This window comes from Aulonocara sp. 'chitande type north' Nkhata Bay, linkage group LG10 (assembly GCF_057382095.1).
Source record: "Aulonocara sp. 'chitande type north' Nkhata Bay isolate Kocher_YH1m ecotype deep benthic linkage group LG10, A_spYH_male_GT1.1, whole genome shotgun sequence".
NCBI lineage: Eukaryota > Metazoa > Chordata > Actinopteri > Cichliformes > Cichlidae > Aulonocara > Aulonocara sp. 'chitande type north' Nkhata Bay.
The window spans coordinates 19,874,570-19,902,141 of record NC_141353.1 but is presented as its reverse complement, the minus strand read 5'-3'; the positions used below and the strand labels follow the sequence as shown (position 1 = coordinate 19,902,141).

Genomic DNA, 27,572 nt, shown 5'->3' with positions numbered 1-27,572 from the left:
GAACAGGCAAGAGCCCAGCTGGGACTCATTTCAGATGACAAGACAGAGGAAGTAGAATTAGGCACAAGATACAAGAAGAAGAATAGACACCAGAATAAAAGAAGAAGAAACAGAACGTGGGAACAGAAACACCAGCTTGACACAAATACAGACGCAGGATGCAGAGACCAGACCGACACAAGGACACAGCTCTGGAAACTGAAACAGAAAGGGAAAACAAAAGATAAAAATAAGACTCAACCAGAGAAGAAGAACGTAGAATACAAACAGACTGCTGGAGGATATGATGATGACAAAGGAAAAATAGGAATCTTACAAACATTACAAAAGAGCCAAAGTAAGAAACAATTGAGACACAAAACAAAACCAAATCTTGAACTCAGAAAAAAACTCAAAAAATAACATTTAAGGTAAATATATCAGAGAAACATCCAAAAACGACTCCAACAGAGCTGCAGGGTAGGTCACTAGAACTTTTCCAGTAAATAAATAAAAAGTTTAAATATCCATCCTGTAACATAAGTTTGAAGTTGACATACAGTACTGATGAATCACTATGTTTTAAAGAAAAATGCTAGCTAATATAACAAAGCAATGGGCTTCAACGTATTGTTTTTGATTGATTTAAATCTGCATTCATTAAAGTTTAGGTGTTTGAAATAGAAATTTAGTCCACATTTGCATTTATTTACACCTTTGTAGTTCTGGTGTTTTGTGCGTTTGTCTGTTGTAAGACTACGGTCATCATATGTATGCGAAATATGTTATTTGATGTATTGGTACTACCCGTACTAGTAAACTATGGGACATAGTGGGGACATAAGATGCTTATGCAGAGAAACTGAAATCATCATAAATGAATCATTAAAATGCTTCTGTAGGGGTTCAGCTCAGTGTTTTTCATGTGACTGCAGGATGATTCAGCTCTTATGTGCCATGCAGGGAGTTCCAGTGATTGTTCTTCTCCATGAGCTGTCACAGTATGAAGGGGACTGGAGTATCCTCCCTGCACTTCCTCGGTGAGTGTTGAGCACTCAAATGAAGATGAGTAACTTATTAAAATTACGTTGCATGACAGCTTATTTAACCTTGATGGTTTGGCGTTGTTAAGTTGTCAATCTTCTCAGGCTCTTTGTCAAATATGGACATTCAGCTTCCTGGTTGTTCTTCATAGAGGAGGAAACCAAAGTCACACTGTCTGCTCTGCTGGAGGTCCTCAACAGATATCCAGCTCAAGAGGTGGGATACACACACACACACACACACACACACACACACACACACACACACACGCACCTCAATAATAGTAGTGACTGTGCACTCAATTGCTATGCATAAAATGATGATCATGGTGATCTTTTTGCAATACAGGAGTGGTTTTTGGGTAAGCGTCTCCATGACAACGAGGCCTCCATCATTCACCACTATGCCTTCTCTGAGGACCCCAGTTCCTTCAGTTACCCTGACACCACAGCAGGCTGGGCTCTCAGTGCGCCGCTGCTCAAGAGGTGAGCGTAAAGATTAAAGTGAGTCCCTGTGTTGCTCTCCTCTCTTCTTTTACACATTTAGCAGACCTTTATAAGCTTTCTAATAAGACATCTGTTAATTGTAAAGACTAAGCTAAATTCAGCCAATAAAAATAAGGACCTACAAGAGTGAGGGAGACAGTTTACAGTAACAAAAACAAAAAAGAAAAGATGAGAAAGAAAAGGCACGGCTAAAAATAAATCTTTTAAAAAAGAAATGTTCCCAGAATGACTTTTAATGCAGCACTTATTTTTTGTCCCACTAAGAAAAAAGTTATCAGCTGCAATCTTAACTAGGGATGGGTATCGTTTAGGTTTTATCCGATACCGGTGCCAAATCGGTACTTTTGAAACGGTGCCGGTGCTCAAACGGTGCTCAAACCGGTGCTTAAAGAATGGAGAACACAAAATTGGTCCAAAAACCTCTCATGTTCAGCTGGTTTTTTGTAAAAAGATAACAATGTTAGCCTTTTCTGCAGCTATGGGGCATATATGGCATCACTCTTGGCTGGAAGCAGTGCTTAAACAATGGAAAAAACACAAACTTTGTCCTAAACCTCTCATGTTTAGCTGTTTTCCACTTTTTCTTTGGTCATTTTAGCCTTTTTGGCCAGGGTGAAGGGAGTATCTGCCATCAAACAAGAAGACAGCCGCATGTAGCTATGATGATGTTTGCTAGTTCGCCTTACATGCATTAATGTAATAACGTGGTTAGCCTACTCAACGTAAATTACACACGAACATTAAGCTACTCACGCAGAGAAGAACGGCTGCTGCTGCCATCATCATCCGTCATCATTTCTGCTACACTGGCAGGGCTAGGGGCCAGGACTCTCCTCTTCGGGGTTTTTGGGGGATATTGCTAACTCCGGGTCAGATAACAGGCAACCCACGCACAGTAGATGCGCTCGGTGTGAGGTCTCGCAGCAAGCTATCATACGGCGCATTTCTGGGCTTTTAAAAAAAACGCTATGCGTCGCCAGCTGTTTCATCGGATTCGAGGTGTTACCTCCTTTGACAGTATCACAGTATCAGCTTAAAGCACTTGTTGCAGGCTGCTGAGTTTGCATATTTTGCTGTGAAGTACAGCCAGACTTTTGACCGCTTCGCCTTGGACATTTTAATCTGTAGCTCTGCTCTAAAAGAACGTACGTACCTGGACCCGCCTACTATCCTCGGAAACGTAAAATTATTGGCTAGAAGTGTATCACAGCTCAGGAAAAAAAAAAGCACCGAAATAAAGCACCGAAATGTGCGCTGCTTTTCAGTCTGGTTACTACCGTTTATGTCAGAACCGGTGCCATCATGGCACCGGACACCGGTACCCATCCCTAATCTTAACCATTACCTGTTGCTTCACTCACAGTGTAAAATACATCTTATATATTTTATATTAGGATTTGTTGCAGGCCCTTACTTTGTCCACCGTCTCTTTCTACCTTTAAAATCGCCTACCCTTCAAGCTTGACTTCTGATTGGCTGCTTTCCTGCAAAATAATAACTGAGTAACTTTCAGTCATTGTTGTTAATTTCATTATATAATATGGGAACCTGCTCATTTCATCTGTGCTTTGTTACCTTCTTTCTTCAACCTTCATGTGTTTCAGACTCACAGAGCGGATACGGTCTGAGAATCTCAAGTCAGATTTTACAATCGACCTGAAGCATGAGGTACTTTGTCACTTTCTTGGAGCGTTTAAATCAATTATAACCAAACAAAAACTGGTTCAGTTCAACTTTGTGCTTCTTCTTCTGTGAAAATTGAAATCAGTGTCTTTCAGTCTACGAGCTGAGCTAAAGTACATTATAACAGCATTTCCTCCCCGTAGCTTTTGATCTGCAGCTTTGGTAGATCGTTTATTATTTTTCAACACATCACTGGAGCAGTTAGCATTTACAGTCCTGTGAAAAACTTAAGTACACCCCTACTGCTTCCATAAGAATTAAGAGGGTAAGTAGCAACCAGGTGCAGCTGAAATGCACTTTAATTTATAATCATCAGCAAGTTTGAGCACCTTTAAAAAAGCAGAAGTTTTGGTGGTTTGCTGCTCTGAGCATTCAGGTGTGTGTTAACACAATGTCACAGTCTTCCAGGTCAGACCAAATGCTGACAGAGAAAGTAGTGGAAGTAAAAACACGTTTAAAGTTTAAAGGACCTGGATTAGCTGTTGTTAATATCTGAGACCAGACTGGAATTTATCTTTACTGTTTCCTTATTTGACTTTTTTTTTTTTGTGCCTTTTTACTTTTTTGTCAAGTTTACCATCACTAATTTGAATATAGTGACAAAACACTTTAACCTTTGAATTTGTCTTCATGCATGTTCTGTTTTTCTAGATTGCTTTGTTTATTTGGGAGGAAGGACATGGCCCAAAGCTGACAGCAGTTCCAGAGTTTTGCACACAGCCGAGAGACGGCTGTGCTACCGCGTTTACAACCTACCTGCCCGACTGCGTATGTAACAGCTTCACTCTGTCTGGTTATTCTAGATATAACTTTCATTTCAGTTCTTCTCATTTTGTGTGAACTTTGGTGTAAAACCAAATCTGTTATGACAGCTACCTGTAGATTTTTTTTTCTAAGTCAACAATAGTTATTTTTGACTCACGTATGCGGCAAGACTGTTTTATTATCGCTAACATCTTGGCAATAATACGTAACGTTCATTGTTTACTCAACAAACTCAATGAAATCTTAAGATATTCCTCTTATTTAGTTTAAATTGTCAAATATGAGCACAGGAAAAACTGGCTAAACGCGTTGGACCTTTTTCCAGTGTGCAGTAATCCATCACTTTAAGTCACAACAAATTACAGCTGAGCTGTCCATATTAGTTAGACTGAAGTCAGCCCTTTATGCCACTGCCAAAGTCTGCTGTATGGGAATGCAAACAAATTTCTGTGAGCAAGTGAGCTGATTTAATCTGAAGGGTTAATGGAAATCAAGTGCACAGCTACCTGCACTGAATGCTTTAAAAACTATTTGAACAGATCGAGTATAAATCTCTGCTACATGATTTTTATGCATCTGAAACATAAGACGAGTTGAGCATATGCGATATTATGTAGACATTACATGTATTGCTGATATGAAACACATATTCTGAAGCACATTTTTTTTACCCATTGATGGCTACAGTGCTTTTTTTCCCCCAATGAAGGCAGACACTTTTTCTCTTTCTCTCTTATTTTAGGGGCATCCAGTGTCGAAGAATGATGTATTTGTTGCTGTGAAAACTTGCCAAAAGTTCCACTCAGATCGAGGTGTGTGTACAACTTCGGACAAATTAACAATACTTTGTTCTGCAGAGGTGTAAGTAGGTAACAAGATCCATCATGTCAGTAAGCACACATATACTAATTCAAAATTTGTTAATCTAAATTAATTATTTAACATTCAATACATTTGGTTATCTAAAATATATCTTCTAGCTACAGCTCTAGCTATCTCAAATAATAGAAAGAACCTTAAAGTACAAGTATACTTTAGATTAGATTAGATAGAACTTTATTAATCCCTCGGGTGGGTTCCTCTGGGAAATTCGATTTCCAAAAAAGCACAGCACCGACAGAAGTTACAGAGTTACAGAATATTATATATATATATATATATATATATATATTAGGGGTGCAACGATACACAAAATTCACGGTTCGGTTCGATACTTTGGTGTCACGGTTCGATATTTTTTCGATACAAAAAAATGTTCATGCATTTTTAATTTGTCATTTATTAAAATTATAAATATATATTTTAACTCAAAAGTACGGTTTTTAAATTTAACCCTAACCCTTGTGCGTGTTTTTTATTTTGACAGCGAATGCGCACCTGCGGACCACTTATGTGCAGCCCTGGTTATTTAGCTCGTCATATCGCAGCCACAGAAATTCTTTTGTCCATGAAACCATAAAGCTGCACTTTCTTTTTGCCTTATAGTCTGATTTGTCATAACTTCTCCGTTTTGTGGTAAGCTTTTCTTTGGCTGTCACTTCTTCACCCTGACCTGTCTTATTTGGCTCAGCAGAACTGAAATGCTTTTACACACTCACTCACATAAGCTCAGCGATTCTCTGCGCGATCAACCTCTCACATGTTTAAGCTTGCTGCGGGAGATTTCACTTGTCATGTTTGCATAGTAAGCTAACGATTAATAAGACGATGTCAGAGGAATTGGTGCACAAATTATCATCACTCACAGATCAGTGCTGTCGCTCTCTATACACAGTTCGCACGATTGCAAAGTGAAAGCAAAAAAACAAGCGCAAATTCAAACGCGACTTCAATATGTCACATATTCACAGTGGCTCACCGATGCCAATGACATAATTACCCAGCTACATTTCTGAAAGAATGCAAAAGCATTGACATATATTTTTCCTACAATAGCCCGACGGGCAGGGCAGAGATATTTTGGTAGCCCGACTGAAAAAATCGCTAGCTCCGGGACGTCGGGCTAGCGATATTGCAAGCCCTGTATCTGATTGAGGAATCACTCATCTTTGGAAAAGAGAGTTTATTACAGAGAAATGGCTCTTTCCAAAATAAAAGCTATACTATCCGCTTCTTCTGGGCTATATTCTCAGCAGCATAAGGAGAATCATGTGCTAACAGCTGTCTAAATGACTCGGCTAAAGTTAGTAGCATGCTTGCTTTTTTTTGTCTGCTTCCACTTGTCTTTGCACTAGGATGATGTCTGCGTAAATGTGCAGTCATATTCATTGTGTTCCCACTAGTGCTTTCAGGTTAATCTCGTTGAAATGACCTTAACGCCACAACACGGCAAATCTCCGTTAACGAGCTACCGCCGATCGCTCTGTGCATGGGGCTAGACGGCCAACACGTTAACGAGCTAACTGCGCTAGCACACTAGTTCACACCAATGTAATTGAGCATTGCATGGCACATCCAACATACTGTTTTACTTTAGTCCATGACTCGCTTACCTTCAGGGTCATACGTCACATGAAAACCAAAATAATTCCAAACGCCAGATCTGAATGAGGGTGGGGGAGGTGCCCTGCGCTCTTCCTTCTGACTATGCTGTCTGTGTTGAGCGCTCAGTGGATCTGCGCTGGACAGTGCAGCCTAGGCGGAGTAGTCGAACACAGATTCACTGAGCGCTCAACACAGACAGCATCGTCAGAAGGAAAATTGATAAAATAAATTACAAATGTTGTATTGTTCGATACATATGCGTACCGAACCGAAAGCACTGTATCGAACGGTTCAATATCGATACGAATATCGTTGCACCCCTAATATATATATATATATATATATATATACACACACACACACACACACACACACACACACACACACACATATATATATAAATACAGAGACAATATAAATAAAATATACGAAGGGGATAAATAGGAATAAAAATAAAAATACAAGTGAATTGCACATTTCAAGTATTGAGTCTATTGCACCGTTGACTATTTACAAAAGTATTGCACAAAAGGTATTGCACAGTGAGGTGAAGAGGCACTACAGCTTAGTTGTTCCCTCCTTTGTCCTCCTGTTTCCCCTCCCTCTCCCCTCCAGAGAGGAGTTAAACAGTCTGATGGCGTGTGGGACAAAGGAGTTTTTAAGTCTGTTAGTTCTTGTCTTTGGGAGAAGCAACCTGTCACTGAACAGACTCTTCTGGTTGTTAATGGCCGTGTGCAGAGGATGTCTGGCATTGTCCATAATGTCCATCAGTTTCTTTAATGTCCTTTTCTCTGCCACTGTCACCAGAGTGTCCAGCTTCATGCCGACCACAGAGCTAGCCCTCCTGATCAGTTTCTCCAGCCTGGATGAGTCCTTCTTTGCTGTGCTGCTCCCCCAGCACACCACAGCATAGAAAAGTACTCCAGCAACCACCGACTGGTAAAACATCCTCAGGAGCTTCCTGCAGATGTTAAAAGACCTCAGCCTCCTGAGGAAGTACAGTCGGCTTTGGGCTTTTTTATACAGGTGCTCTGTGTTGCATGACCAGTCCAGTTTATTGTCCACCCACAGCCCGAGGTACTTGTACTTGTTGACCACCTCCACCTCCTCCCCCTCTATCTGAACCGGCAGTGGACCTGCTCTAGACCTCCCGAAGTCCACAACCAGTTCCTTAGTCTTTGAGGTGTTGAGTTGCAGGTGGTTTGTGTGACTCCATGCGACAAAGTTCCTCACCAGACTTCTGTACTCCTCTTCCTGATCATCCCAGATACACCCCATGATGGCTGTGTCGTCTGCAAACTTCTGAATGTGGCATAATTCAGAGTTGTAGCAGAAGTCAGAGGTGTACAGGGTGAAGAGAAGAGGGGACAGCACAGTTCCCTGTGGTGCTCCTGTGCTGCTGACCACTGTGTCAGACGTGATGTCCTTCAGCCTGACGTACTGTGGTCTGTCGGTGAGGTAGTCGGAGATCCAAGCCACCAGGCAGGGGTCCACCTCCATCCTGTTCAGTTTTTCTTGAAGCATACAGGGCTGGATGGTATTAAAGGCACTGGAAAAGTCAAGAAACAGGATCCTGACCGTGCCTTTTCCCCCATCCAGGTGTGAGTGGGCTCTGTGTAGGAGGTACAGGATGGCATCCTCCACTCCGACACCCGCCTTGTATGCAAACTGTAGTGGGTCCTGGGCATGTTGTACCTGTGGTCGGAGGAGGTTGAGGAAGAGCCGCTCTAGAGTCTTCATAAGATGTGACGTCAGTGCCACCGGTCGGAAGTCATTCAGCTCATTGGGCCGGTTCTTTTTGGGGACCGGGACGATGCAGGATGTCTTCCATAGGGCGGGCACTCTCCCCAGTCGCAGACTGAGGTTGAAGACTCGTTGTAGCGGCTCCCCAAGTTCAGCAGCACACGCCTTTAGCATCCTAGGACACACCTTGTCTGGGCCTGCTGCCTTTCTGGGGCGAAGCTTCCTCAGTTGTCTCCTGACCTGATCCACTGTGACACTGGGAGATGTTTGGGAGGAGGGGAGGGGGGAGATGTCTTGCTGCTGAGAGAGGGATTGGAGGAGGGGGGTGTCATGGTGTCAGGAAGGGGGGGGAAGCGAGGGAGGTAGGAGAGTGGGGATTGGACTCTGTAGAGAAGGTGAGGGTGGGGGGGTTGTGGGCTGGTCAAACCTGTTGAAGAAGTTGTTAAGTTTGTTTGCCTTCTCCACAGTCCCCCCCACTGTGCTTTTCTTGGTGTTGTGGCCTGTGATGGTTTTCACACCATACTTAAATATACCTCTGGCGTAAATGTGCCTGTCAAGCACATTGTGTTTCAATTTTAAGGATTTACATATCAGTGAAACTAAAGAAAACATCTGGTCTTTTATAGGTTCTGCATGTTGCTATCTGTGTCTTTATGTATTTATCATTTATTTATTTAATATTTACATCAAATTAAAAGGTTAAAGTGTTGATAATCAAATGCGCTTGATTAACTGAAGTATGAGCGACTCTATAACATGGCTTCAGTTAAACATGTTCAGTCTTTTTATAATTGTACTGCTGTTAACTTTAACATTTAACAAGTACGGCTTGTGCAGAATTGTTCTTTTCTCTAAAAAGAACATGGTGCTATGACTTAGGTTTGCAAAGTGGCATCTGAACAAAGCACAAGACTTATAGAACAGTAGGCCTCATTCATTAATGTGCATGGAATCGTTCTTATTCTTACCTTGTTCACAAGAAATGTGTTTGCATGAAGATTCACTAACAGATTCATTACATGTGCGCAATGGCCAATTTTGTTCTTACCACACTACACGTGTTGCAGGCTGCAACTGCAGGCTTCTATTTGTCGCCCCCAATCTGTATACCGTATGCTTAACATCATGTAATAGAGATTGAGTCCCAAAAGGTTGATTCTGTTCATCTGGACGTAGCATTTTCAGTGGGAGAAACGTTTTGTCACTCAGCCACTGAATGAACAATGGGCTGGGAGTTCCTCGATCATTAATATGGAAATTGTCATGAACATTGGTCAATAGCCATGAGTACCATTCACAAAGAGTTGGGGCATGGCTGCAATGACAGATTTAGCCTTAGGCCTCCTCCTCGATTCAGGGATGGTCTTTCACTTTTCATGTAACAGCCCATCGTTCATTCAGTTATTGTGCAAATGTGCTGTTTATAAAGTTGGGGAAACCTGCAGTCAGCTGAGACTGAAGAAGGATGAGTGACGAAACGTTTCTCCCACTGAAAACGCTACGTCATCAACTACGAATCAGCCTTTTGGGATTTACTCACCTGGATAATTGAGCATGCATCGAGACAATAGAGACTGAGGTGTAAGGGCAGGGATAGCTCAGTAGGTAGAGTGGTGGCCCCATGATCGGAAGGTCGGGGGTTCGACTCCACTGAACGGCTACCCTGAGGTACCCCTGAGCAAGGTACCGTCCCTACACACTGCTCCCCGGGCGCTGCATTGGTGGCTGCCCACTGCTTCACTGGGTGAATGGGTTAAATGCAGAGGAACTATTTCCCTATGGGGACTAACACGCACACTTTACTTTACTTTACTTTAAGTAAAGAGACTGGCTTGCCAAACTAAGGTAAAAAAGAAACATGAGAAAGTTTCCTGAAGAAACTTATATAAAACTGTCGGAGAAGGAAGCGCAGGAATCCACAGGAGTTATGAGAGGTTGAAACAAACAAGTAAATGAAGGAGGAAAAAAACCTGAGCGATGCTCTGGCTGAATATCGATACACTCACTAACCAATAAATTGATGAATCACTGATCTTTTTGTGTGAAATGTTTACACACATTTACGCACAGGTTTGTGTGTATGCACTGGTTATAAATTAGGCCCACTGAGCTGACAGTGAACTTCTCTGTATACCCAAACACTCTAGAGTCAGATGTTGTGTCCAACAAATAAAGTTTTACTGCCTGAAAATTAAATAAGTAGAGCAAAAATCACCCACAACAATCTCAGAATCTTTTAAAGTCATGCAGCAAAATTTAAATTATAGTTACTAAAAGTGGTTCTGCGAGTCATAGAATCACGATTTGTACATAGTTTCTCTTTTAGTTTAGTTTTTGTGTTTGTCTTATTCATCTGAGGTTCTCTTTTATTAATTTTGAGACCAGGCAAATATCGAATTATTCATTTATTTATTTTTTCATCGTGTTCTGAGATTTAAAACATTAAAAGAGGGAATCCCTTTTTTTAATGACTGTACTTCATTGCCTTTAATAATTATACTTTTACAACATTTTGTCCACTGTGATCATTTTAAAAACAAGTGATTGAGACACACAGGAATAATAACAATGCAACTCAGATATAATAATATATTTCAGTATATTAAAGTTTTTGTATTTGTAATAATTTGTGCAATTATTCAAAGCACTGATGCTCTGTACAAGTGAATAATTAGTGGATGTGTTTCAGAATAAATTAAGGTAAGATGAGTCCCCCTTACCATGGATCACTTTTAAGTTATTACTTTGTAGGTTTTTTGTGTCATGTCTAAAGACTAAAGACTATAAATTATAGTCTATTAATTAAATAGAAGCTTTGCCTGCCATCAATCAGTGCTTCACTAGTCATAGCTACTGTATATATATCTGTTTGTATGTGTCTACAGCTCAGTGGTGAAGGCTTAATGTTGTTGCAGGTTCGGTTATCTTTCCCCATTCATTTCCACAGTACCAGTGGTGAAGGCGACCTGGGAGAAAGAGTCTGGGTTTTTAGAGTATTATAGCGATGTTACTGATGCCTCCATACCAACAGTCAGTTTGGGAGTGTCCAATACTGAGAGGGGTAAGTTCATTAGCAGCAACAATTTTTACTGATAACTGCTGGATACAGATCAGAATATTCAATTACATTTTATTCATACAGCATCAATTCACAACAGTCACCTCAAGGAGGTTTATATTGTAAAGTAAAGAGTCTACAATATTAGAATGAAACCCCAACAATCATGTGATGCACCGTATTGTGTGTGTATAACCTCTTTTTAGGTTTTGTGGATATTATACATGGTTATGCTGAGAATATGTCAGCCAGTTTCCACTGGAAATGCCTTTTGGTTAAACTGTCAGCAAGGAATTTGCATTTGCACTGTTAAATTTTTATGTAACCTTAATGCACATAAAAAAACTATGGAAGCCCGTTTCCGCCACAAAAAAAAAGAAAAAGGATCCATAACTCAAAATTTCGAGTTATTTTCTCGAAATTTCGAGTTATTTTCTCGAAATTTCGACATATTAACTCAAAAATTTGAGAAAAGCAACTCGAAATTTCGAGTTAGCGCTGCCAATCAGTAATCTACGTGAATGACGTCATTTCCATGTTACCCGGAAGCTGAAGCCCTCAGCTACAAATGCTACAGCTAAGCTACCGGTATTACATCCAGTCGTGAATGCACAGATTGCTGAGTGTTTTCAGCCTGGCTTCACAAATGATGAAATCCCTGTGTTATTAGCTGAATCACATGGTGTTACTATCAGCAAACATACTTTAATTTGTTGGGATCCGTTTTTGAGTGCGCGGTCCTGCGCCATATGCTTCCGGGTAACAAGAAAGCGACCTCATTCACGTATATTTTTGATTGGCAGAGCTAACTCGAAATTTTGAGAAAAGTAACTCGAAATTTCGAGTTATATTTCTCGAAATTTCGAGATAATAACTCGAAATTTTGAGAAAATAACTCGAAATTTCGAGTTATGGATACTAGCTTTTTTTTTTTTTTTAGTGGCGGAAACGGGCTTCCATAAAAAATAGCTGCTTGTTTAAGTGAAAATACATTAATGGGTTTTTTGCACTAGTAAAGTTGTGGAGTTGTAAAGTATTTTGTCTAATGTCAATTATATCGTCAGTTATATCATTATCGCAAATTTTCAAATGTTTATCGTGATAAATATTTTTGGTCGTATCGCCCTGCTCTACTCTGATCTTCCTGGAGCTGATCATTGACTGAGTCTTTGCCCTCCTGGCTATTGTTCATTCCTTTCAGATGGTAGTCTTCAGTTTTCTTCCACGTCTCTCTGGTTTGGCTTTGCATTTTAAAGCATTGGAGATCGTTTTAGCTGAGCAGCCTATCAGTTTCTGCACTTCTTTACATGTTTTCCCCTCTACAATCAATGTTTTGATTAAAGCATGGTGTTCTGAACAATGTCGGGCACGACCCATCTTTCTCAGGTTTTCAGAGAGAATTGCATGTAAAACACGTGCTGGCTTCATGCTTAAATAAGTTCCATGTGAATGACACCTGTTTCTTCACATAATGAATGACCTTACTGATTGGACTCCATACTGCTATTATTTTGAACATGCCCCTTTCACTTAATTATTTAATTACACAGACTCAGGTGCATCCATATCATGAATGTTGGGTCTGTTGGTCTCTCTGACTCTACTACACCTACTGGTAAATTATTTGCCATGTAATAATACGATTTCTACCAAAAAGATCGTGGCTCGGCTCGAACTGACAGTCTTGGTCGTTGTGTCCTTGGGCAAAACGCTTCACCAGTTGCCTACTGGTGGTGGTCAAAGGGCCCGGTGGCGCCAGTGTCCGGCAGCCTCGCCTCTGTCAGTGCGCCCCAGGGTGGCTGTGGCTACAATGTAGCTTGCCATCACCAGTGTGTGAATGTGTGTGTGAATGGGTGGATGAATGAATGTGTAAAGCGCTTTGGAGTCCTTAGGGACTTGTAAAGCGCTATACAGGGAGTGCAGAATTATTAGGCAAGTTGTATTTTTGAGGAATAACTTTATTATTGAACAACAACCATGTTCTCAATGAACCCAAAAAACTCATTAAAATCAAAGCTGAATGTTTTTGGAAGTAGTTTTTAGTTTGTTTTTAGTTTTAGCTATTTTAGGGGGATATCTGTGTGTGCAGGTGACTATTACTGTGCATAATTATTAGGCAACTTAACAAAAAACAAATATATACCCATTTCAATTATTTATTTTTACCAGTGAAACCAATATAACATGTCCACATTCACAAATATACGTTTCTGACATTCAAAAACAAAACAAAAACAAATCAGCGACCAATATAGCCACCTTTCTTTGCAAGGACACTCAAAAGCCTGCCATCCCTGGATTCTGTCAGTGTTTTGATCTGTTCACCATCAACATTGCGTGCAGCAGCAACCACAGCCTCCCAGACACTGTTCAGAGAGGTGTACTGTTTTCCCTCCTTGTAAATCTCACATTTGATGATGGACCACAGGTTCTCAATGGGGTTCAGATCAGGTGAACAAGGTGGCCATGTCATTAGTTCTTCTTCTTTTATACCCTTTCTTGCCAGCCACGCTGTGGAGTACTTGGATGCGTGTGATGGAGCATTGTCCTGCATGAAAATCATGTTTTTCTTGAAGGATGCAGACTTCTTCCTGTACCACTGCTTGAACAAGGTGTCTTCCAGAAACTGGCAGTAGGACTGGGAGTTGAGCTTGACTCCATCCTCAACCCAAAAAGGCCCCACAAGCTCATCTTTGATGATACCAGCCCAAACCAGTACTCCACCTCCACCTTGCTGGCGTCTGAGTCGGACTGGAGCTCTCTGCCCTTTATCAATCCAGCCACGGGCCCATCCATCTGGCCCATCAAGACTCACTCTCATTTCATCAGTCCATAAAACCTTAGAAAAACCAGTCTTGAGATATTTCTTGGCCCAGTCTTGACGTTTCAGCTTGTGTGTCTTGTTCAGTGGTGGTCGTCTTTCAGCCTTTCTTACCTTGGCCATGTCTCTGAGTATTGCACACCTTGTGCTTTTGGGCACTCCAGTGATGTTGCAGCTCTGAAATATGGCCAAACTGGTGGCAAGTGGCATCTTGGCAGCTGCACGCTTGACTTTTCTCAGTTCATGGGCAGTTATTTTGCGCCTTGGTTTTTCCACACGCTTCTTGCGACCCTGTTGACTATTTTGAATGAAACGCTTGATTGTTCGATGATCACGCTTCAGAAGCAATTTTGAGACTGCTGCATCCCTCTGCAAGATATCTCACTATTTTTGACTTTTCTGAGCCTGTCAAGTCCTTCTTTTGACCCATTTTGCCAAAGGAAAGGACGTTGCCTAATAATTATGCACACCTGATATAGGGTGTTGATGTCATTAGACCACACCCCTTCTCATTACAGAGATGCACATCACCTAATATGCTTAATTGGTAGTAGGCTTTCGAGCCTATACAGCTTGGAGTAAGACAACATGCATGAAGAGGATGATGTGGACAAAATACTCATTTGCCTAATAATTCTGCACTCCCTGTACAAATACAGGCCATTTACCACAACTCTGGTTAGTCACATTGGACTGCTATTATTTTGAAAACAACTGTACATCACTTAAAGTCCAATAACCAAACTTTTAAACTTTGTGAAAAGCCTTCCCAGAAGTGTTAAAGCTATTATATCTCCAAAGGGTGGGCCGGCATCATAGTAAACCCTATGGATTAAGAATGGGTTGTCAAGTTCATATGCATGTGACAGCAGACAAATATATAATAGCAATATAGTGTACGGATCCGGCTTTTAGGAAAACTCCCCGTTTACATGAACAAATTGGAATCTATCAGATAGCTATGAATCTATGTGTTCTAATCTCTGTGGTCACATATTGGGGTCATTGGTATTGAATGCTGCGCTGAGGTCTAACGGAACAAGCACAGAGATGTGTCCCCTGTCAGAGGTCAGATGAAGATCATTTGTAGCTTAAAATTGTTGGGAAGACTAGTCAGATTGTGTAGACACTCCAGAATATGCATTAATAAAGTCATCACGAAACTACCTACATGACAATAAGAAAGGCAGAGTTGGTCATAAGCCAAAAATGCACTTTATGTTTCGTACTATTTAGGAGATGCTGGTATGCTGAGAAATATGGCAAACATTGTGCCTGATTTGTATCAGCATTTATGCAAGTGTCGTCTGATCATGCTCAGTGAAACATGGAACACATTTGGGGATACTGGAGCACAATGTTGCCCTGAGCTGCAGGCATAAAAGCTGCAAGTGTTAAAGTTAATGAAGGAAAATTTAAAGCTCCTGGTCCCTGGCTCACCTCTGCACAGCTGGCTAATCACAGGATGTAATAGCTCCTTTCCTGAGGACTGAAGTATCGAGCTCCATATTTCCTGTCCTTACACATTTGAAGTGCACCACAGTCAGTCTATGAGCAGACAAATCAAAAGACAGTCTGATTTAATCAGTTAACTGGCTGTTAGCGGTGAAAAGAAGTGTGTATGTCACCTAATCTTTGTCATAATAGGCGCTCGAGCAAAAAATACTAAACAGAGCTTCTGTGAAAAAGACACGGACACCAGTTTTATCTCTCTAATGATATCACTCTTGTCTGAGATGCACCTTTGTGCTTTACTTGAAGTCCATTCACATGGAAGGGAGTTGCACATCCATCTATTCCTCATATCTATGCTTTCTCCTCTTGCACTTTGTCCACAACCTTTTCTTGGCTCTACTTTGTCATTTCACACACATGCAGGTGCTTTTGCTCATTCTTCCAATTCTCCCCATTTTTTATCATTTTGTAAACATTTTCTTCCATTTTATTGAAACACAACATTAACAAGTGCACTAAGAGAGGACAGCTCATCCAAAGGTCATGACCTTGACATGATTATCAACCAAAATAAATCAGCTCGAGCTGTTATTGAATGTGATGTTGAATCTTTTTCACATTTTCTTCTGTATATTTTATTCCCCTAAAGGACACTGTGGGAAGACGTTTGCAATCTTGAGGCGGTTTTTAGGCAAAGCTGTGCCGAAAGCCGATTGGCTGCTCATCGTTGATGATGATACTCTCATCAGGTAAGCTGGAAAAAAAAATTTCTCTTTATTTAACACACACAGAAATTAATACATTGATATATCTATGGGCTCAAAATGTGGTCATAAATATTTTGTACTTGTAAAAAAGATTTGTGTGTGCGTAAAAAAGATTTGTGTGTGGACTTAGAAAAAAAAAACCCTGCAAGTTACAAGTACGGATTTTGACCCTATTTTTCTTCCTTTCATCTGATTGGTCAATGTCATGTCAATCACAAATGTAACAATCCAACCAGAGAACAGATGGGTTTGGCTGTCGAGGGGCGCTTTTTTTGAACTGCAGGTCTTTGAAGGAAATAAATGCCCTTTTACATGCCAACCCAGCGTTTTCCTTCATCACCACGAAGGAAAACAGTCTGTGGTCGTCCGAGTTTGGTGATTTTTGTGTCACAGGTCTACGTGTTTAATACAGGGACTTCCACAGCCTTTTCAACAGCGCTGCGGACCGCGGGGTGGGGGCGGGCAGTGTTTTGGAAATGACAGTCTTCATTACAAAGCTTTCTTCATTATGAATTAGCATACATGTTTTTATTGAACATTTGAAGAACCAGCAAAAAAAACAAACTCTTGTAGAGGACATAAAGTCAGAGATAGAAAAGACAAGGAGCAGGTGCATCTAGTACAGGTAGAGCTGCTGCAAAAACCCACAGAGCCCAGCAGCCAGCGTAACAAATTCTGGATCCTTTGCTTTTAGTTAGCATTAGCAGCACATCCTGCGTCCGATGTGAAAGGACTTTTATGCTGCGCACTGTGACTCACAGCAATGGTCCTGGGTCAGCCCTGACTTTGTGTTAAACTAATCCTAAAGTAATAATGGTATTTCTAGCCACTGATATACCACAACTTTTTCCTTTCAACAGCTACTGAAAGTTAGGGGACCTAGCTGCTATCGGATATTTATATAGCGATCCTCCAGCTTCAAACTGTATCACCCTTCAAGGACCTGCAGTTCAAAAAATCGCCCCCCCGACAGCCAAACCCATCTGTTCTCTGATTGGATTGTTACATTTGTGATTGACATGACATTGACCAATCAGATGAAAGGAAGAAAAATAGGGTCAAAATCCGTACTTGTAACTTGCAGGGGTTTTTTTTCTAAGTCCACACACAAATCTTTTTTACGCACGCACAAATCTTTTTTACACATACAAATCTTTGTTACGCACACACAAATCTTTTTTACACATACAAATCTTTTTTACGCACACACAAATCTTTTTTACACATACAAATCTTTTTTACGCACACACAAATCTTTTTTACACATACAAATCTTTTTTACGCACACACAAATTCTTTTTACACATACAAATCTTTTTTACGCACACACAAATCTTTTTTACACATACAAATCTTTTTTACGCACACACAAATTCTTTTTACACATACAAATCTTTTTTACGCACACACAAATCTTTTTTACACATACAAATCTTTTTTACAAGTACAAAATATTTATGACCACATTTTGAGCCCATATATATCACAATACAATGTTATGAATAAAATAAAAAGCTACAGCCAGTCAGCCAGTAACTATAATCATGAAAGTTGTTTATAAAAAGGTTTATAATGTACTTTTTCATTCTAATCTGCATATTTAATATGAAATGCAAAAAAAAAGAAGTATTGTAGTGAAGTTTGCAAAAAAGTCCCCAATGTTAATCTTGTGTATCCTCCTATCCTGAATATATGGCCACAATGTCTAATGTCTAATGTCTAATGTTTCAATTCAACTGTTTTTAGTATCATTTACACTGTTGTATAAAATCAAACATGTAGCCCTGCACACTGGATTTGAGCGTCACGCCTTAAAATAGGATGCCACAGTTGAAAAAAGTCAGTGTGGGGCATTTCTTGCCTCTTAGGTAATCCACAATCAACTGTAAATACTATTATTGCAAAATGCAAGTAATCAGGAACCACAGCAGCTCAGCCGTAGCAGAAACCACGTAAAGTTACAGTGCAGACTCATCGAACGCTGTGGTCTCCGACACTCAATAACTGCAGGGCTCCAAACATCCTCTGGCATGAGCAAAAAACTGGCCCAGTACTTTTTTCTATTTATAGTGTATATGTATACTAGGAGTGGGGGAAAAAATCGATTCTGTGTAGTATCGTGATATTTTGTTTGCTAATAATGTATCGATAAAAGGACAGCAGAAATCGATATTTTGTTACAAAAAAGGTTTTTGTGCTCTGACTTCAGAGACTTTTTCTGAGCAAGAATCCTGACATTCCTTCACTGTCCAAATGTGTTTAACTTTTTTTATGGCAGCAATAAACATAAGAGTTTACTTATTTTAATTTAAGACATGTTTTATTTTAATTAAGTTTAAAACTTTTTTATTTAATGTAAAATTATATTTTGTTTTAATTTACTTTCAAATTCTTCAATTGCTGAATGGGCTGCAGTTTTCATAAATTGCATAGTTCAGAATAGCTATAATTGTACCAGATGGTTACATTCAGTTAAGTTGGACTAGACTGTAATACAAACCGTTCAGTTTGTCAACAATAAAACTGACTGAAATGAGAGAAAGACTGAGTGGGAGACTTTGAATATTAGATAAAATGAATATTGATAAAGTTTACCTTTATGTACAGAATCTGAATATCGCAAAATATTTTAAAAAATTGCAATAATATCGTATCGTGCGTTAAGTATTGTGAGAATATCGTATCGTGGGATGTATAGTGATTCCCACCTCTAATGTATACTGTAGCATAGAAAACATGTCTGTTTGGGTTGCTGCCTTTCAATTGATCCTTATATCATAATGTTGTTACTTGTTGTTACTAAGATTAACTTCCACAATGTCACAATCTGGCTGAAGCACACTGCGTGGCCTTTGAATAGTGGACCCAAACGCACACACAATGGAACATGGAACGTAATTTGATTTAACAAAAGGCGAGCTGTTTTATAAGGCTGATGAAAAGGTACAGACAAAGGGCAAGGCAAACCGATGCAAAACTAAGCATTAACCTAAACTGGGTAAACTAAAATAGAACATGAAAAACTTTGACATGAACAAACCAGGACATGGATACATGAAACCCGGAAACATGGCTTGAAACAACAGACGACCTGACAATGAATGCATGACAGCAGACTACATAAATACATACGAGGCAGACGAGGAGAAAGGAAACACACGTGGAACACAGCTAATTGGAATGAACATAATGACGCGACAGGGAGAGGGAAACTAAACTCAATGAACATGGGACAGACCTCTTCAAAATAAAACAGGAAACATAACGAGACGCAGACATGGCAATGCGAGCCTGACGACATAGACATAGACGTGAAACACACGACAGACGTAGATGTGGACTTAACGTGATGGACGGACGAGGAACACGGACACTGTAAAAACATACAGAGGGAAAAGGGGACTGGAGATGAGACATGGACATAACTAATATTTTATTGTAGGCATGTAGGTACTACGTATGCTATGCAAACTTTCTCTCTCTTGGTCCACCAACAGTTTACCCCGGTTGAGACAGTTGCTGCGTTGCTATGACCCAAAGGAAGCAGTGAGCCTGGGGGAAAGATATGGCTATGGCTTGACCCAGAAGGGATACAGCTACACCACCGGAGGAGGAGGGTGAGGCTGGGTCAGATGATATTTTTGGGTTGTCGGTGTTAATGATTGTTGAGCCAAAACATGCAAAACCTTGTGTGAAAATTTGAACATTACTGATTTTTCTTTATTTAACATTAGAGGCAATAGTTGTACCTTAGCTATTACATAGCTACAATCAGATACAAGCAAGGCATGGCATCAAGGCCCATATTAGCTGGAACCAGTAATTTTTTTTCTGTTACATTGTACTTCTCCGTTGGCTTTGGTCTCAATTTGCATTAAAAGAGCCAGACCATAGTAAAAGGGAGTTAAAGCTGTTAGGCTGTGTGAGGATTTACCAGTGTTGCAATAAAGCAAAAATAAATGTTGCAATACAAACTCTATGCTTCTTACACGGGGTTTGTCCCAAAACCTTTGGCTTTCCTTGCAGTTTTCATGTCAGCTTTGAATTAAATACTGATAATAATATAACCACATTCTTCTGTGCATTATGTAATCCAGTCAAATGTTTTTTGCACATTTGTTCTTGTTGAAAATCTTTAACTGATGACTAAAATAAAAATAGTTTTTGGAGGGGTTAATGTATACATACCTAATATGCCTACATAGTAAGAACATAACAGAGGGAGCGCTACACACTGAACACCGTGTGTGTGTGTGTGTGTGTGTGTGTGTGTGTGTGTGTGTGTGTGTGTGTGTGTGTGTGTGTGAAGGATGGTGCTCAGCAGGACGGCGGTGTCCAGGCTGCTTTCCAGTAGTTGTGGTTGCTACAGCGATGATGCTCCTGATGACATGGTGCTGGGCAGGTGCTTCACTACGCTCGGTGTTCCCATTACACACAGTCCACTATTCCACCAGGTAGAGAGCAACACACACACGCACGTGTTCTTGTCACGGTGAACAGCTCTCTTGATGACGTTGTTTTTATTTTTATGAGAGTTGTAAAATAGAATAGAATTCAACTTTATTGTCATTGCACATGCACAGGTACAGGGCAACGAAATGCAGTTTGCATCCATCCAGAAGTGCTTTAGTGATATAGATATATTACAATATATATTAGCAATAATATAGATATGTAAGTATATTACAGAAATGGGTCTAAAACTTCCTGGGAAAGCAATGCGTAAATTAATTTGGTCTGTTTAAGCAGGTCATCTGAACACAAAAAATGTGTGACAGATGTAAAGCATGAAGTTTTAATTAAACAGTAAATATCTGCTTGACTTAAATAGGAATCGTTTTTTTAAGAGCAGCTGCTTATGAACTTAAAATCTATTGTAATGTTTTCATTTACTGGAGCACCAATTTAATATGAGGCTGTTTAGTAAAAATAAATCCAAAGTGCTAAAGTTTAAGACGTGTGGGTAGGAGAATAGAAGAAGAGCCTTTCAAACCATTTCTGTCTTTGTTTTCTTGCTTTTGCGAAGTGACTCACACCTTGATTAAATGCACAGAGACGCCACTTAAATGAGCCCAAATTGCCCCAAGTGTTAATGAAGACATTAACCTTTACTTAGGACCAGATGATGCCGAGTGTGATACTCTCTTCCTGTTTGCCTTGTTTAAATGAAGGTCAATTAGAGAGACCCAGAGAATGCCATGTGGTTCTGCTTTCCTAACAGAGTGCTGAACCTCGCAACCCGAGAGAAACAATCTGTTTGCCACGTAGAAAAATAATTGAGACATTAATCATTTTGTCCCAGAAGCTTGCAGCTTTGTAATTAAACTGGTGGGGCTTTTTGAATTTTATTCTTGTGTTTTCTGCCTGTTAATTATAGTTTAACTTATGATTATGCGTTTACTGCTGGCTCTTTGAGATAATACAGATATCCTTGTTCTGTGGATAGGCGTGCGGGGCACACGCACAGACAGACAAACCGCTTGTCCTTGATATTTCAGGCCCGACCAGATGACTACTCCGAGGAAATGATCTCCACGCAGCACGCCATCTCCTTCCACAAGCACTGGAATGTAGATCCCGTGGCTGTCTACAGATACTGGCTGCAGGACACGCGACCACGAGATGAACTGTAGAAACTGTGTTTATGCAGTAAGTATGTCGTAGACAAGAATCAGTAACCACTGTTAAGGCTGCTGTAACATCCAGATAATGTGGGGAATTTGCCACATTTGTTTTGACATTGGTGTGTAGACTTTTGAGATCCCAATAAACAGATCTGACGAATCCCACCGCTGCATTTGGCAACAAATGCTCCGTAGCTCAGTACACACACTGGTCCAAGGAGTAAAATAATACTATTTTACCTCAGACACAAAGCTAGTCGCTGCTGTGGGTCATTCAGCTCATTGATATTATTTCTCTACCTCCACAGTTTCAACTCTGCCAACAAGAGCTCGAAATGTACGAAAGTGGTGGTGATACAGCTTCAACTCCTGGATCAAAGCATGAAATTCTCCCTGCTGCTGCCTTCTTGTAAGACGTGGATTGAACCAAATTCTTAGTCTCTTCCTTTTCTTCTTTAGAAAAGGGTCGGCTCATCATTGCTTGATGTTGACTTCTGTTTTTCACTGTACGTTTTTTTTTTGTAGGACAAATTTTCAGCAAAAACGCAACGCATTCGACATGCTATATACATTACGCGACACGTTTGAATCTGGACATTTAACCATTGTTTATTTGCAACGCACTCTGTGAGTAATGGACTTCAGACTAAAAGTTTGATGAATGCACTTTGTGATGATGGTAAAGTGAGGAGGAATTTGCCCAACATGTGATATTTTGCAGAATTAGGATCCAGAGTCGGACAAAGTAAACAAACAAAATATTAATAGGTCACAAGCAGTGTTGGTCAAGTTACTTAAAAATAGTAATTAGTTGAAAAAAAAACTTCTCCAAGAATGTAATCCTGTTACTTTACTGATTACTTATTTTCAAAAGTAATGAGTTACTTTATTATTTAGTTACTTTAAAAAAAACAAAAACATAATAAAGCACTAGACCTTTCTGCCCAATTCTATTTATTTCTGCATAATCCATCATATAAAATGTAATCAAATGAAAAAGTCTGTTTTTAAAACTTTTTATTAGTTTTAATCTTTTGACTTTATGCACATTGCATCAGACAAAAATTAAATTATATGCAACAGTCTTTGACTTGAAGAAATTTGTTTAACATTTAAACCTATTTTCTGCATATTCCAGCATATAAAATAAAAATAATGTTTTGTGTTTACACTCGCTTTTTCAGATAGATGCAAGTAAAACAGCAAAAAATGAATAAAATCAAAGATTCCGCAGCACTAAGTCCCGTCACTCTCAACTCTATTGTCACCTCTTTACTCGTTACTTTACTTTACTTACTTTACTCGTTAATATGTTACTGCCCATCTCTGGTCACAAGCAAAAGTCCAAAACACACTCGGCATCTGAAAACTCCAGGTAACAAACAGAAGGGTATCAACAGAGGAAGTTCAACAAAGCCAAAGAATGCCTGACGACTGCAGTCATCAGCTTTTTCTGCTTAAGGACCAAGAAGTCAAACTAATATACTTGGAATAATAAAGCAAAGAAAAACTGGAATCAAACACAGAACAGCTGAAAACCTGTCCAAAAGGGCAAAATTAAAGCCACAAATCCCACAGACTATTACACAAAATCGGACAGCGATTTGTGTGAATTTGTCCAGTTTTGACGTATTTTCTGGTCAGCATAGACAAAAGTTGGAGGACATGATCATTTTTTCCTATTTCTTGGTTAAAGACTAGCTGTTGCCTGGATTGTGAAAACTTGTTAACTTTGTGTTGTAAAATTAGATTATTTATTTATTTTGGGGGGGGGGGGGGGGTTCGGTCTGAAACCTGAAAAAAGACGATTTGAGATCAGTCTCATAAAGTACACTAATTACCATATAATTACTGTATATGTCATCACTATACAGAAAGATTCTGAAATGCACACTGTGAAGACTATTTATCTGTACAGTAAATTCCACGTGTGCATATTTTTGTCTATTTTCTTTGAATAAATCTGAAAATCTGAGGTTCAGTTGAAGTAAGCAGAACTTTATTTTTGATGTGTGAACGGCAGCACTGTGCGAATGTGGGTCAGTTAAAGAGTTGCCATCAGAGGTGACGAGATGAATTAAAATGTAATGTTTCATCCATTGTGTGGAAATGTTGGCGTGTTAACTGAAAATCTGCCATGTCTTTAAATTAACTTTTGAGGTTTTTTCGTAATGTTGAAATAAATATTCAGGAACATTTAACAAAGCCTTTTTATTTTTTGTTGAGTTACTGACATTAAGAATTGTTGTATTATGTGTGGCGGCGGATCCAGATGTAGACTCGTGAAATAAACAGATCTTTATTTTTGAAATCTAGTAAAAAAATCCAAACATGAAGACACACGAGAGGAGAAGAACCGAGTACCAACAATACAACACGACAAAGAGCACAACAGAGGGAGGATTTAAAAACACAAGACTAATCGGAGATGCGAAAAAAAAGGAAAACACAAGTGAAACTCACAAAAGGAGAGACTATCAAAATAAAAAGGTAACTAACATCTAACAGAGAAACACAGACACTGGAAACACAAGAGGGCAGGAAATCTGAAACTCAGGGAATTAACATCAGCTGCGATGACAAATTATCAATAAAACAACCAAACCAGAGAGGAAAATCATGGAAAACAAAATATAAAACAAAACATATAAAACAACAATAAACAAAATATAAACCAGAATATGAAACTAACCAGCAAGAAGGAAAAACAACACATAACAATAAACAGAAATAAAATGTTGAACTCAAACCAGAGTCCAAACCTGGCATTATGATAAGTGCAGAATTGAACAGTTCTTTTTTCTGCTGGTAAGATTTGCTGGAAAACTAGATTTGGTTTTAAGATTCGAAGAAATTATTCCTCACAAGGTCATATAATGAAACTAAAGGGGTAAATAATACATGAATGAATGAATAAATAATGCAGTCGCCCAAACAAAGCTATTATTCATAGTGTGGACGTGGATTCAGTAGCCTGAGGGGGAAATTCCTTCAAAGCTTGTTGGTAAGGCACTAATAAAATATCCGACTGACACGCTGGCTTTTTGTGACTTTTGTTTTGTGTCGAATTCGCATCTCGTCTGAAATTCTTCTTTCTTTTGTCTGTCTTGCCATATATAAGTATTTGAGTATCACGCTGGGGGCACCGCTCCTGGATGATATTACAGCAAACTCATCATTTTCTCTGCCTGGGGCTGTGTGCCGTTTATTTTTTCCTGGCTCATCACATCCTTGAGGCCAAAATCCCCCGAGAGGCAGCTTGGCGCCATGTCACTGTGACAGTAATTTTTTGGAACAGGGGCCACAGTGGCGGCTGTGTATCATGGTAGACCCTTATATTCAGCATGAATTCTTGCAGAAGTAATGAATTCATCACATTGACGTTATTCATCCGAGGAAAATTGGTTGATTTAGACACTGTTTCGGAGTCCTTTGCTCTCCTTGACTCCCAGAAGTTCCATTTCCAGCGTTAATATCCGGATTCGGCTGCGACAATGTCACACATCTCATTTCCTATCATTATGTTTGTCTTTGACTTCTAGGTGTCACGTGGCAAACTTCACAAATGGATCATTGTGTTCCCGTTGCACTTTCACACATGCAGACACTGATGTAGATTTCATAAACCTTTGGGTACGTTCAGTGGTGCAGATGAGACACGGCCTGCTCGGCAGGTCCAGTGCTTCACTATTTTTTTTTTTTTGGAATTTCCATCAATAAACAGTAAATTACTTTCATTAAGCAAGCACTGATTATCATTGTTTTAAGTGGTAATAAATCAGGTTTGTCCACAATTACTATGTTCTACCACACTGCAAGCACAAACAGATTATTTACCAAGTAACTGAAGCACTGAGGCAGTTACTCCCATGTCAATTTTATGACCCCAGGAAACAGTGTTAGCGTTGACCTTGACCTTTGCCCAAGTTGACCCTTGGACAAAGGTCAAGAAACCATATTGAGTAATATAGCATATGAAGGGTTCTACAGGGGGGCAACTGCCCCCTTGCTGTAGAGGCTTGTCCTCTAGCTGCCCCCAACTTTTATGTCCTTAAAACACATCCAAAATCCTTTTATAGCCTTCAAATTAAATATTAACTTACCATATAAAATTAATAATAATCTTAGGGTCCCCCTATATCAAACGTCATCTACCAACAACAGACACATTTAGGTGTAAATTATACCTAAAAATTGGCTTTGTTTTCTTAGAAGATATAATAGTACAATAAATAGTTTTAAAGTGTTTTTTCTGGATATTTTGTTGACTCCAATTACATGAAGGGGATTGTCACCTATTTCACTGAAGAGGTGTATGCCCCCCTCCCCTATTAAAATGTTCTAGATCCATCACTGGCATGGAGAGAGCTAGAGCCGTACAACGCACTTTTATTTTTTTAACGCAATGCCCTACGACGTCACAATGACACCATAAAGACACAAATCACACGCTGCATGAATATATCTTAAAATCTCAAGTTTTGTCAGCCAATTCTAGTCCAATCATATGGTTAAAGATAATAAAACAGACAATGTTAATGCGCGATGTTTCAGTGTCATAAGTCATAAGTCAAAGGTCAGATGTCAGCATGTTGTATTAAAAACATCATATAAAAAGCTTTCCCTCTCCCTCTTGTATTTATGGCATTTTACATCCCCATGTCAATATAGTTAGGATGCTGTGAAAAATGTAAAAACAGAAGGCTTCCTAACATCTTCGAACTCAGACAATTTATTATTTTAAGACAAATCTGCAATTTGTAGACATAATTTTTCCAGGTTGGTGAAACTGTTTCATATACCTTGCTGAGTTGTTGCCAGGTAACCTAATTAGTTGCAAAATGTCCCAGCAGCTGTTTTTTTTTTTTAGCACCACTTACTTTTGCAGCCTTTTGTTGCCCCTGTCTCAACTTCTCTGAGATGATTTGCTTTAATCAAATTCAAAATGAGCTCATATTTTCATGAAATAGTAAAATCATTCTGTATAAACATTTGATATGTTTTCTGTTCTAATATGACTAAAAATATGTGGATTTTCTTTCCATTTTGCACACTATTCTAACTTTTTCAGAATTGGCAGCGTGTTTCTTCTTTCCATATAATTTAAGGTTAAATGCAGTGTTTCAGTCTTTCCTGATGTAAAGTTGTATAATGTGGGACAAAACCGATAGGACTGGCTACAGTGTGTTGAACCAAACTGAATAATAATAAAGTTTTGCTTTATCCATAAAGTTTGAATTCACTTACTTACAGATATCACCAGAAGCTTCCCTGAAGCCATGCCTGCAGCCCAGCCATCTATGACTTTTCACTGTTTTTGAACAATTTTTTGCACTTAGTGTTTTTTGCACTTAGTGTGCCAAGTAAAACAGTTGCTAATATGAGCTGAGGATCCCAACAGACCCAAACAAAAAGAGTAGGTATCAGTCTTACCTGGCGTCATAGAGAGAAAAGTAGCAGAGATGGAAAAAAAGAAAGCCCTATGAACACTGCTCACGTTTGTGCCAATAGCTTCTACTTCATTTATTCTCATTAGACCCTCCTGAGGAAAATAAAGCGGTCAGTTAATAAGCAACTTATTTTTTTCAAAAGAAAAAAAGAAAGGAAAAGAAGTAAATACATGTATCAAAAAGTTACCCAAAG

At 39.4% G+C, this 27,572-nt stretch overlaps 1 protein-coding gene across 6 annotated transcripts in view; it reads left to right on the top strand.

Annotated features, from left to right (window-relative positions):
• Nucleotides 1-23,689, top strand: part of b3glctb (beta 3-glucosyltransferase b) — a 37,161-nt gene extending 13,472 nt beyond the window's left edge. For 2 of the 6 annotated variants that reach the window (XM_086308938.1, XM_086308939.1), the window contains exons 5-16: nt 943-1,019; nt 1,128-1,239; nt 1,372-1,508; nt 3,134-3,197; nt 3,864-3,980; nt 4,720-4,789; nt 11,152-11,265; nt 16,188-16,287; nt 19,803-19,922; nt 20,615-20,759; nt 21,804-21,954; nt 22,238-23,688. In XM_086308938.1, coding sequence (XP_086165064.1) covers nt 943-1,019; nt 1,128-1,239; nt 1,372-1,508; nt 3,134-3,197; nt 3,864-3,980; nt 4,720-4,789; nt 11,152-11,265; nt 16,188-16,287; nt 19,803-19,922; nt 20,615-20,759; nt 21,804-21,938 — 1,191 coding nt within the window. In that variant the 3' untranslated portion in view covers nt 21,939-21,954; nt 22,238-23,688. Of the gene's footprint in view, nt 1-914; nt 1,020-1,127; nt 1,240-1,371; nt 1,509-3,133; nt 3,198-3,863; nt 3,981-4,719; nt 4,790-11,151; nt 11,266-16,187; nt 16,288-19,802; nt 19,923-20,614; nt 20,760-21,803; nt 21,955-22,237 lie in introns of all 6 variants that reach the window. The other 4 variants (XM_086308942.1, XM_086308943.1, XM_086308941.1 and 1 more) reach the window with 3 other exon arrangements.
• Nucleotides 23,690-27,572: the final 3,883 nt, after the last annotated feature.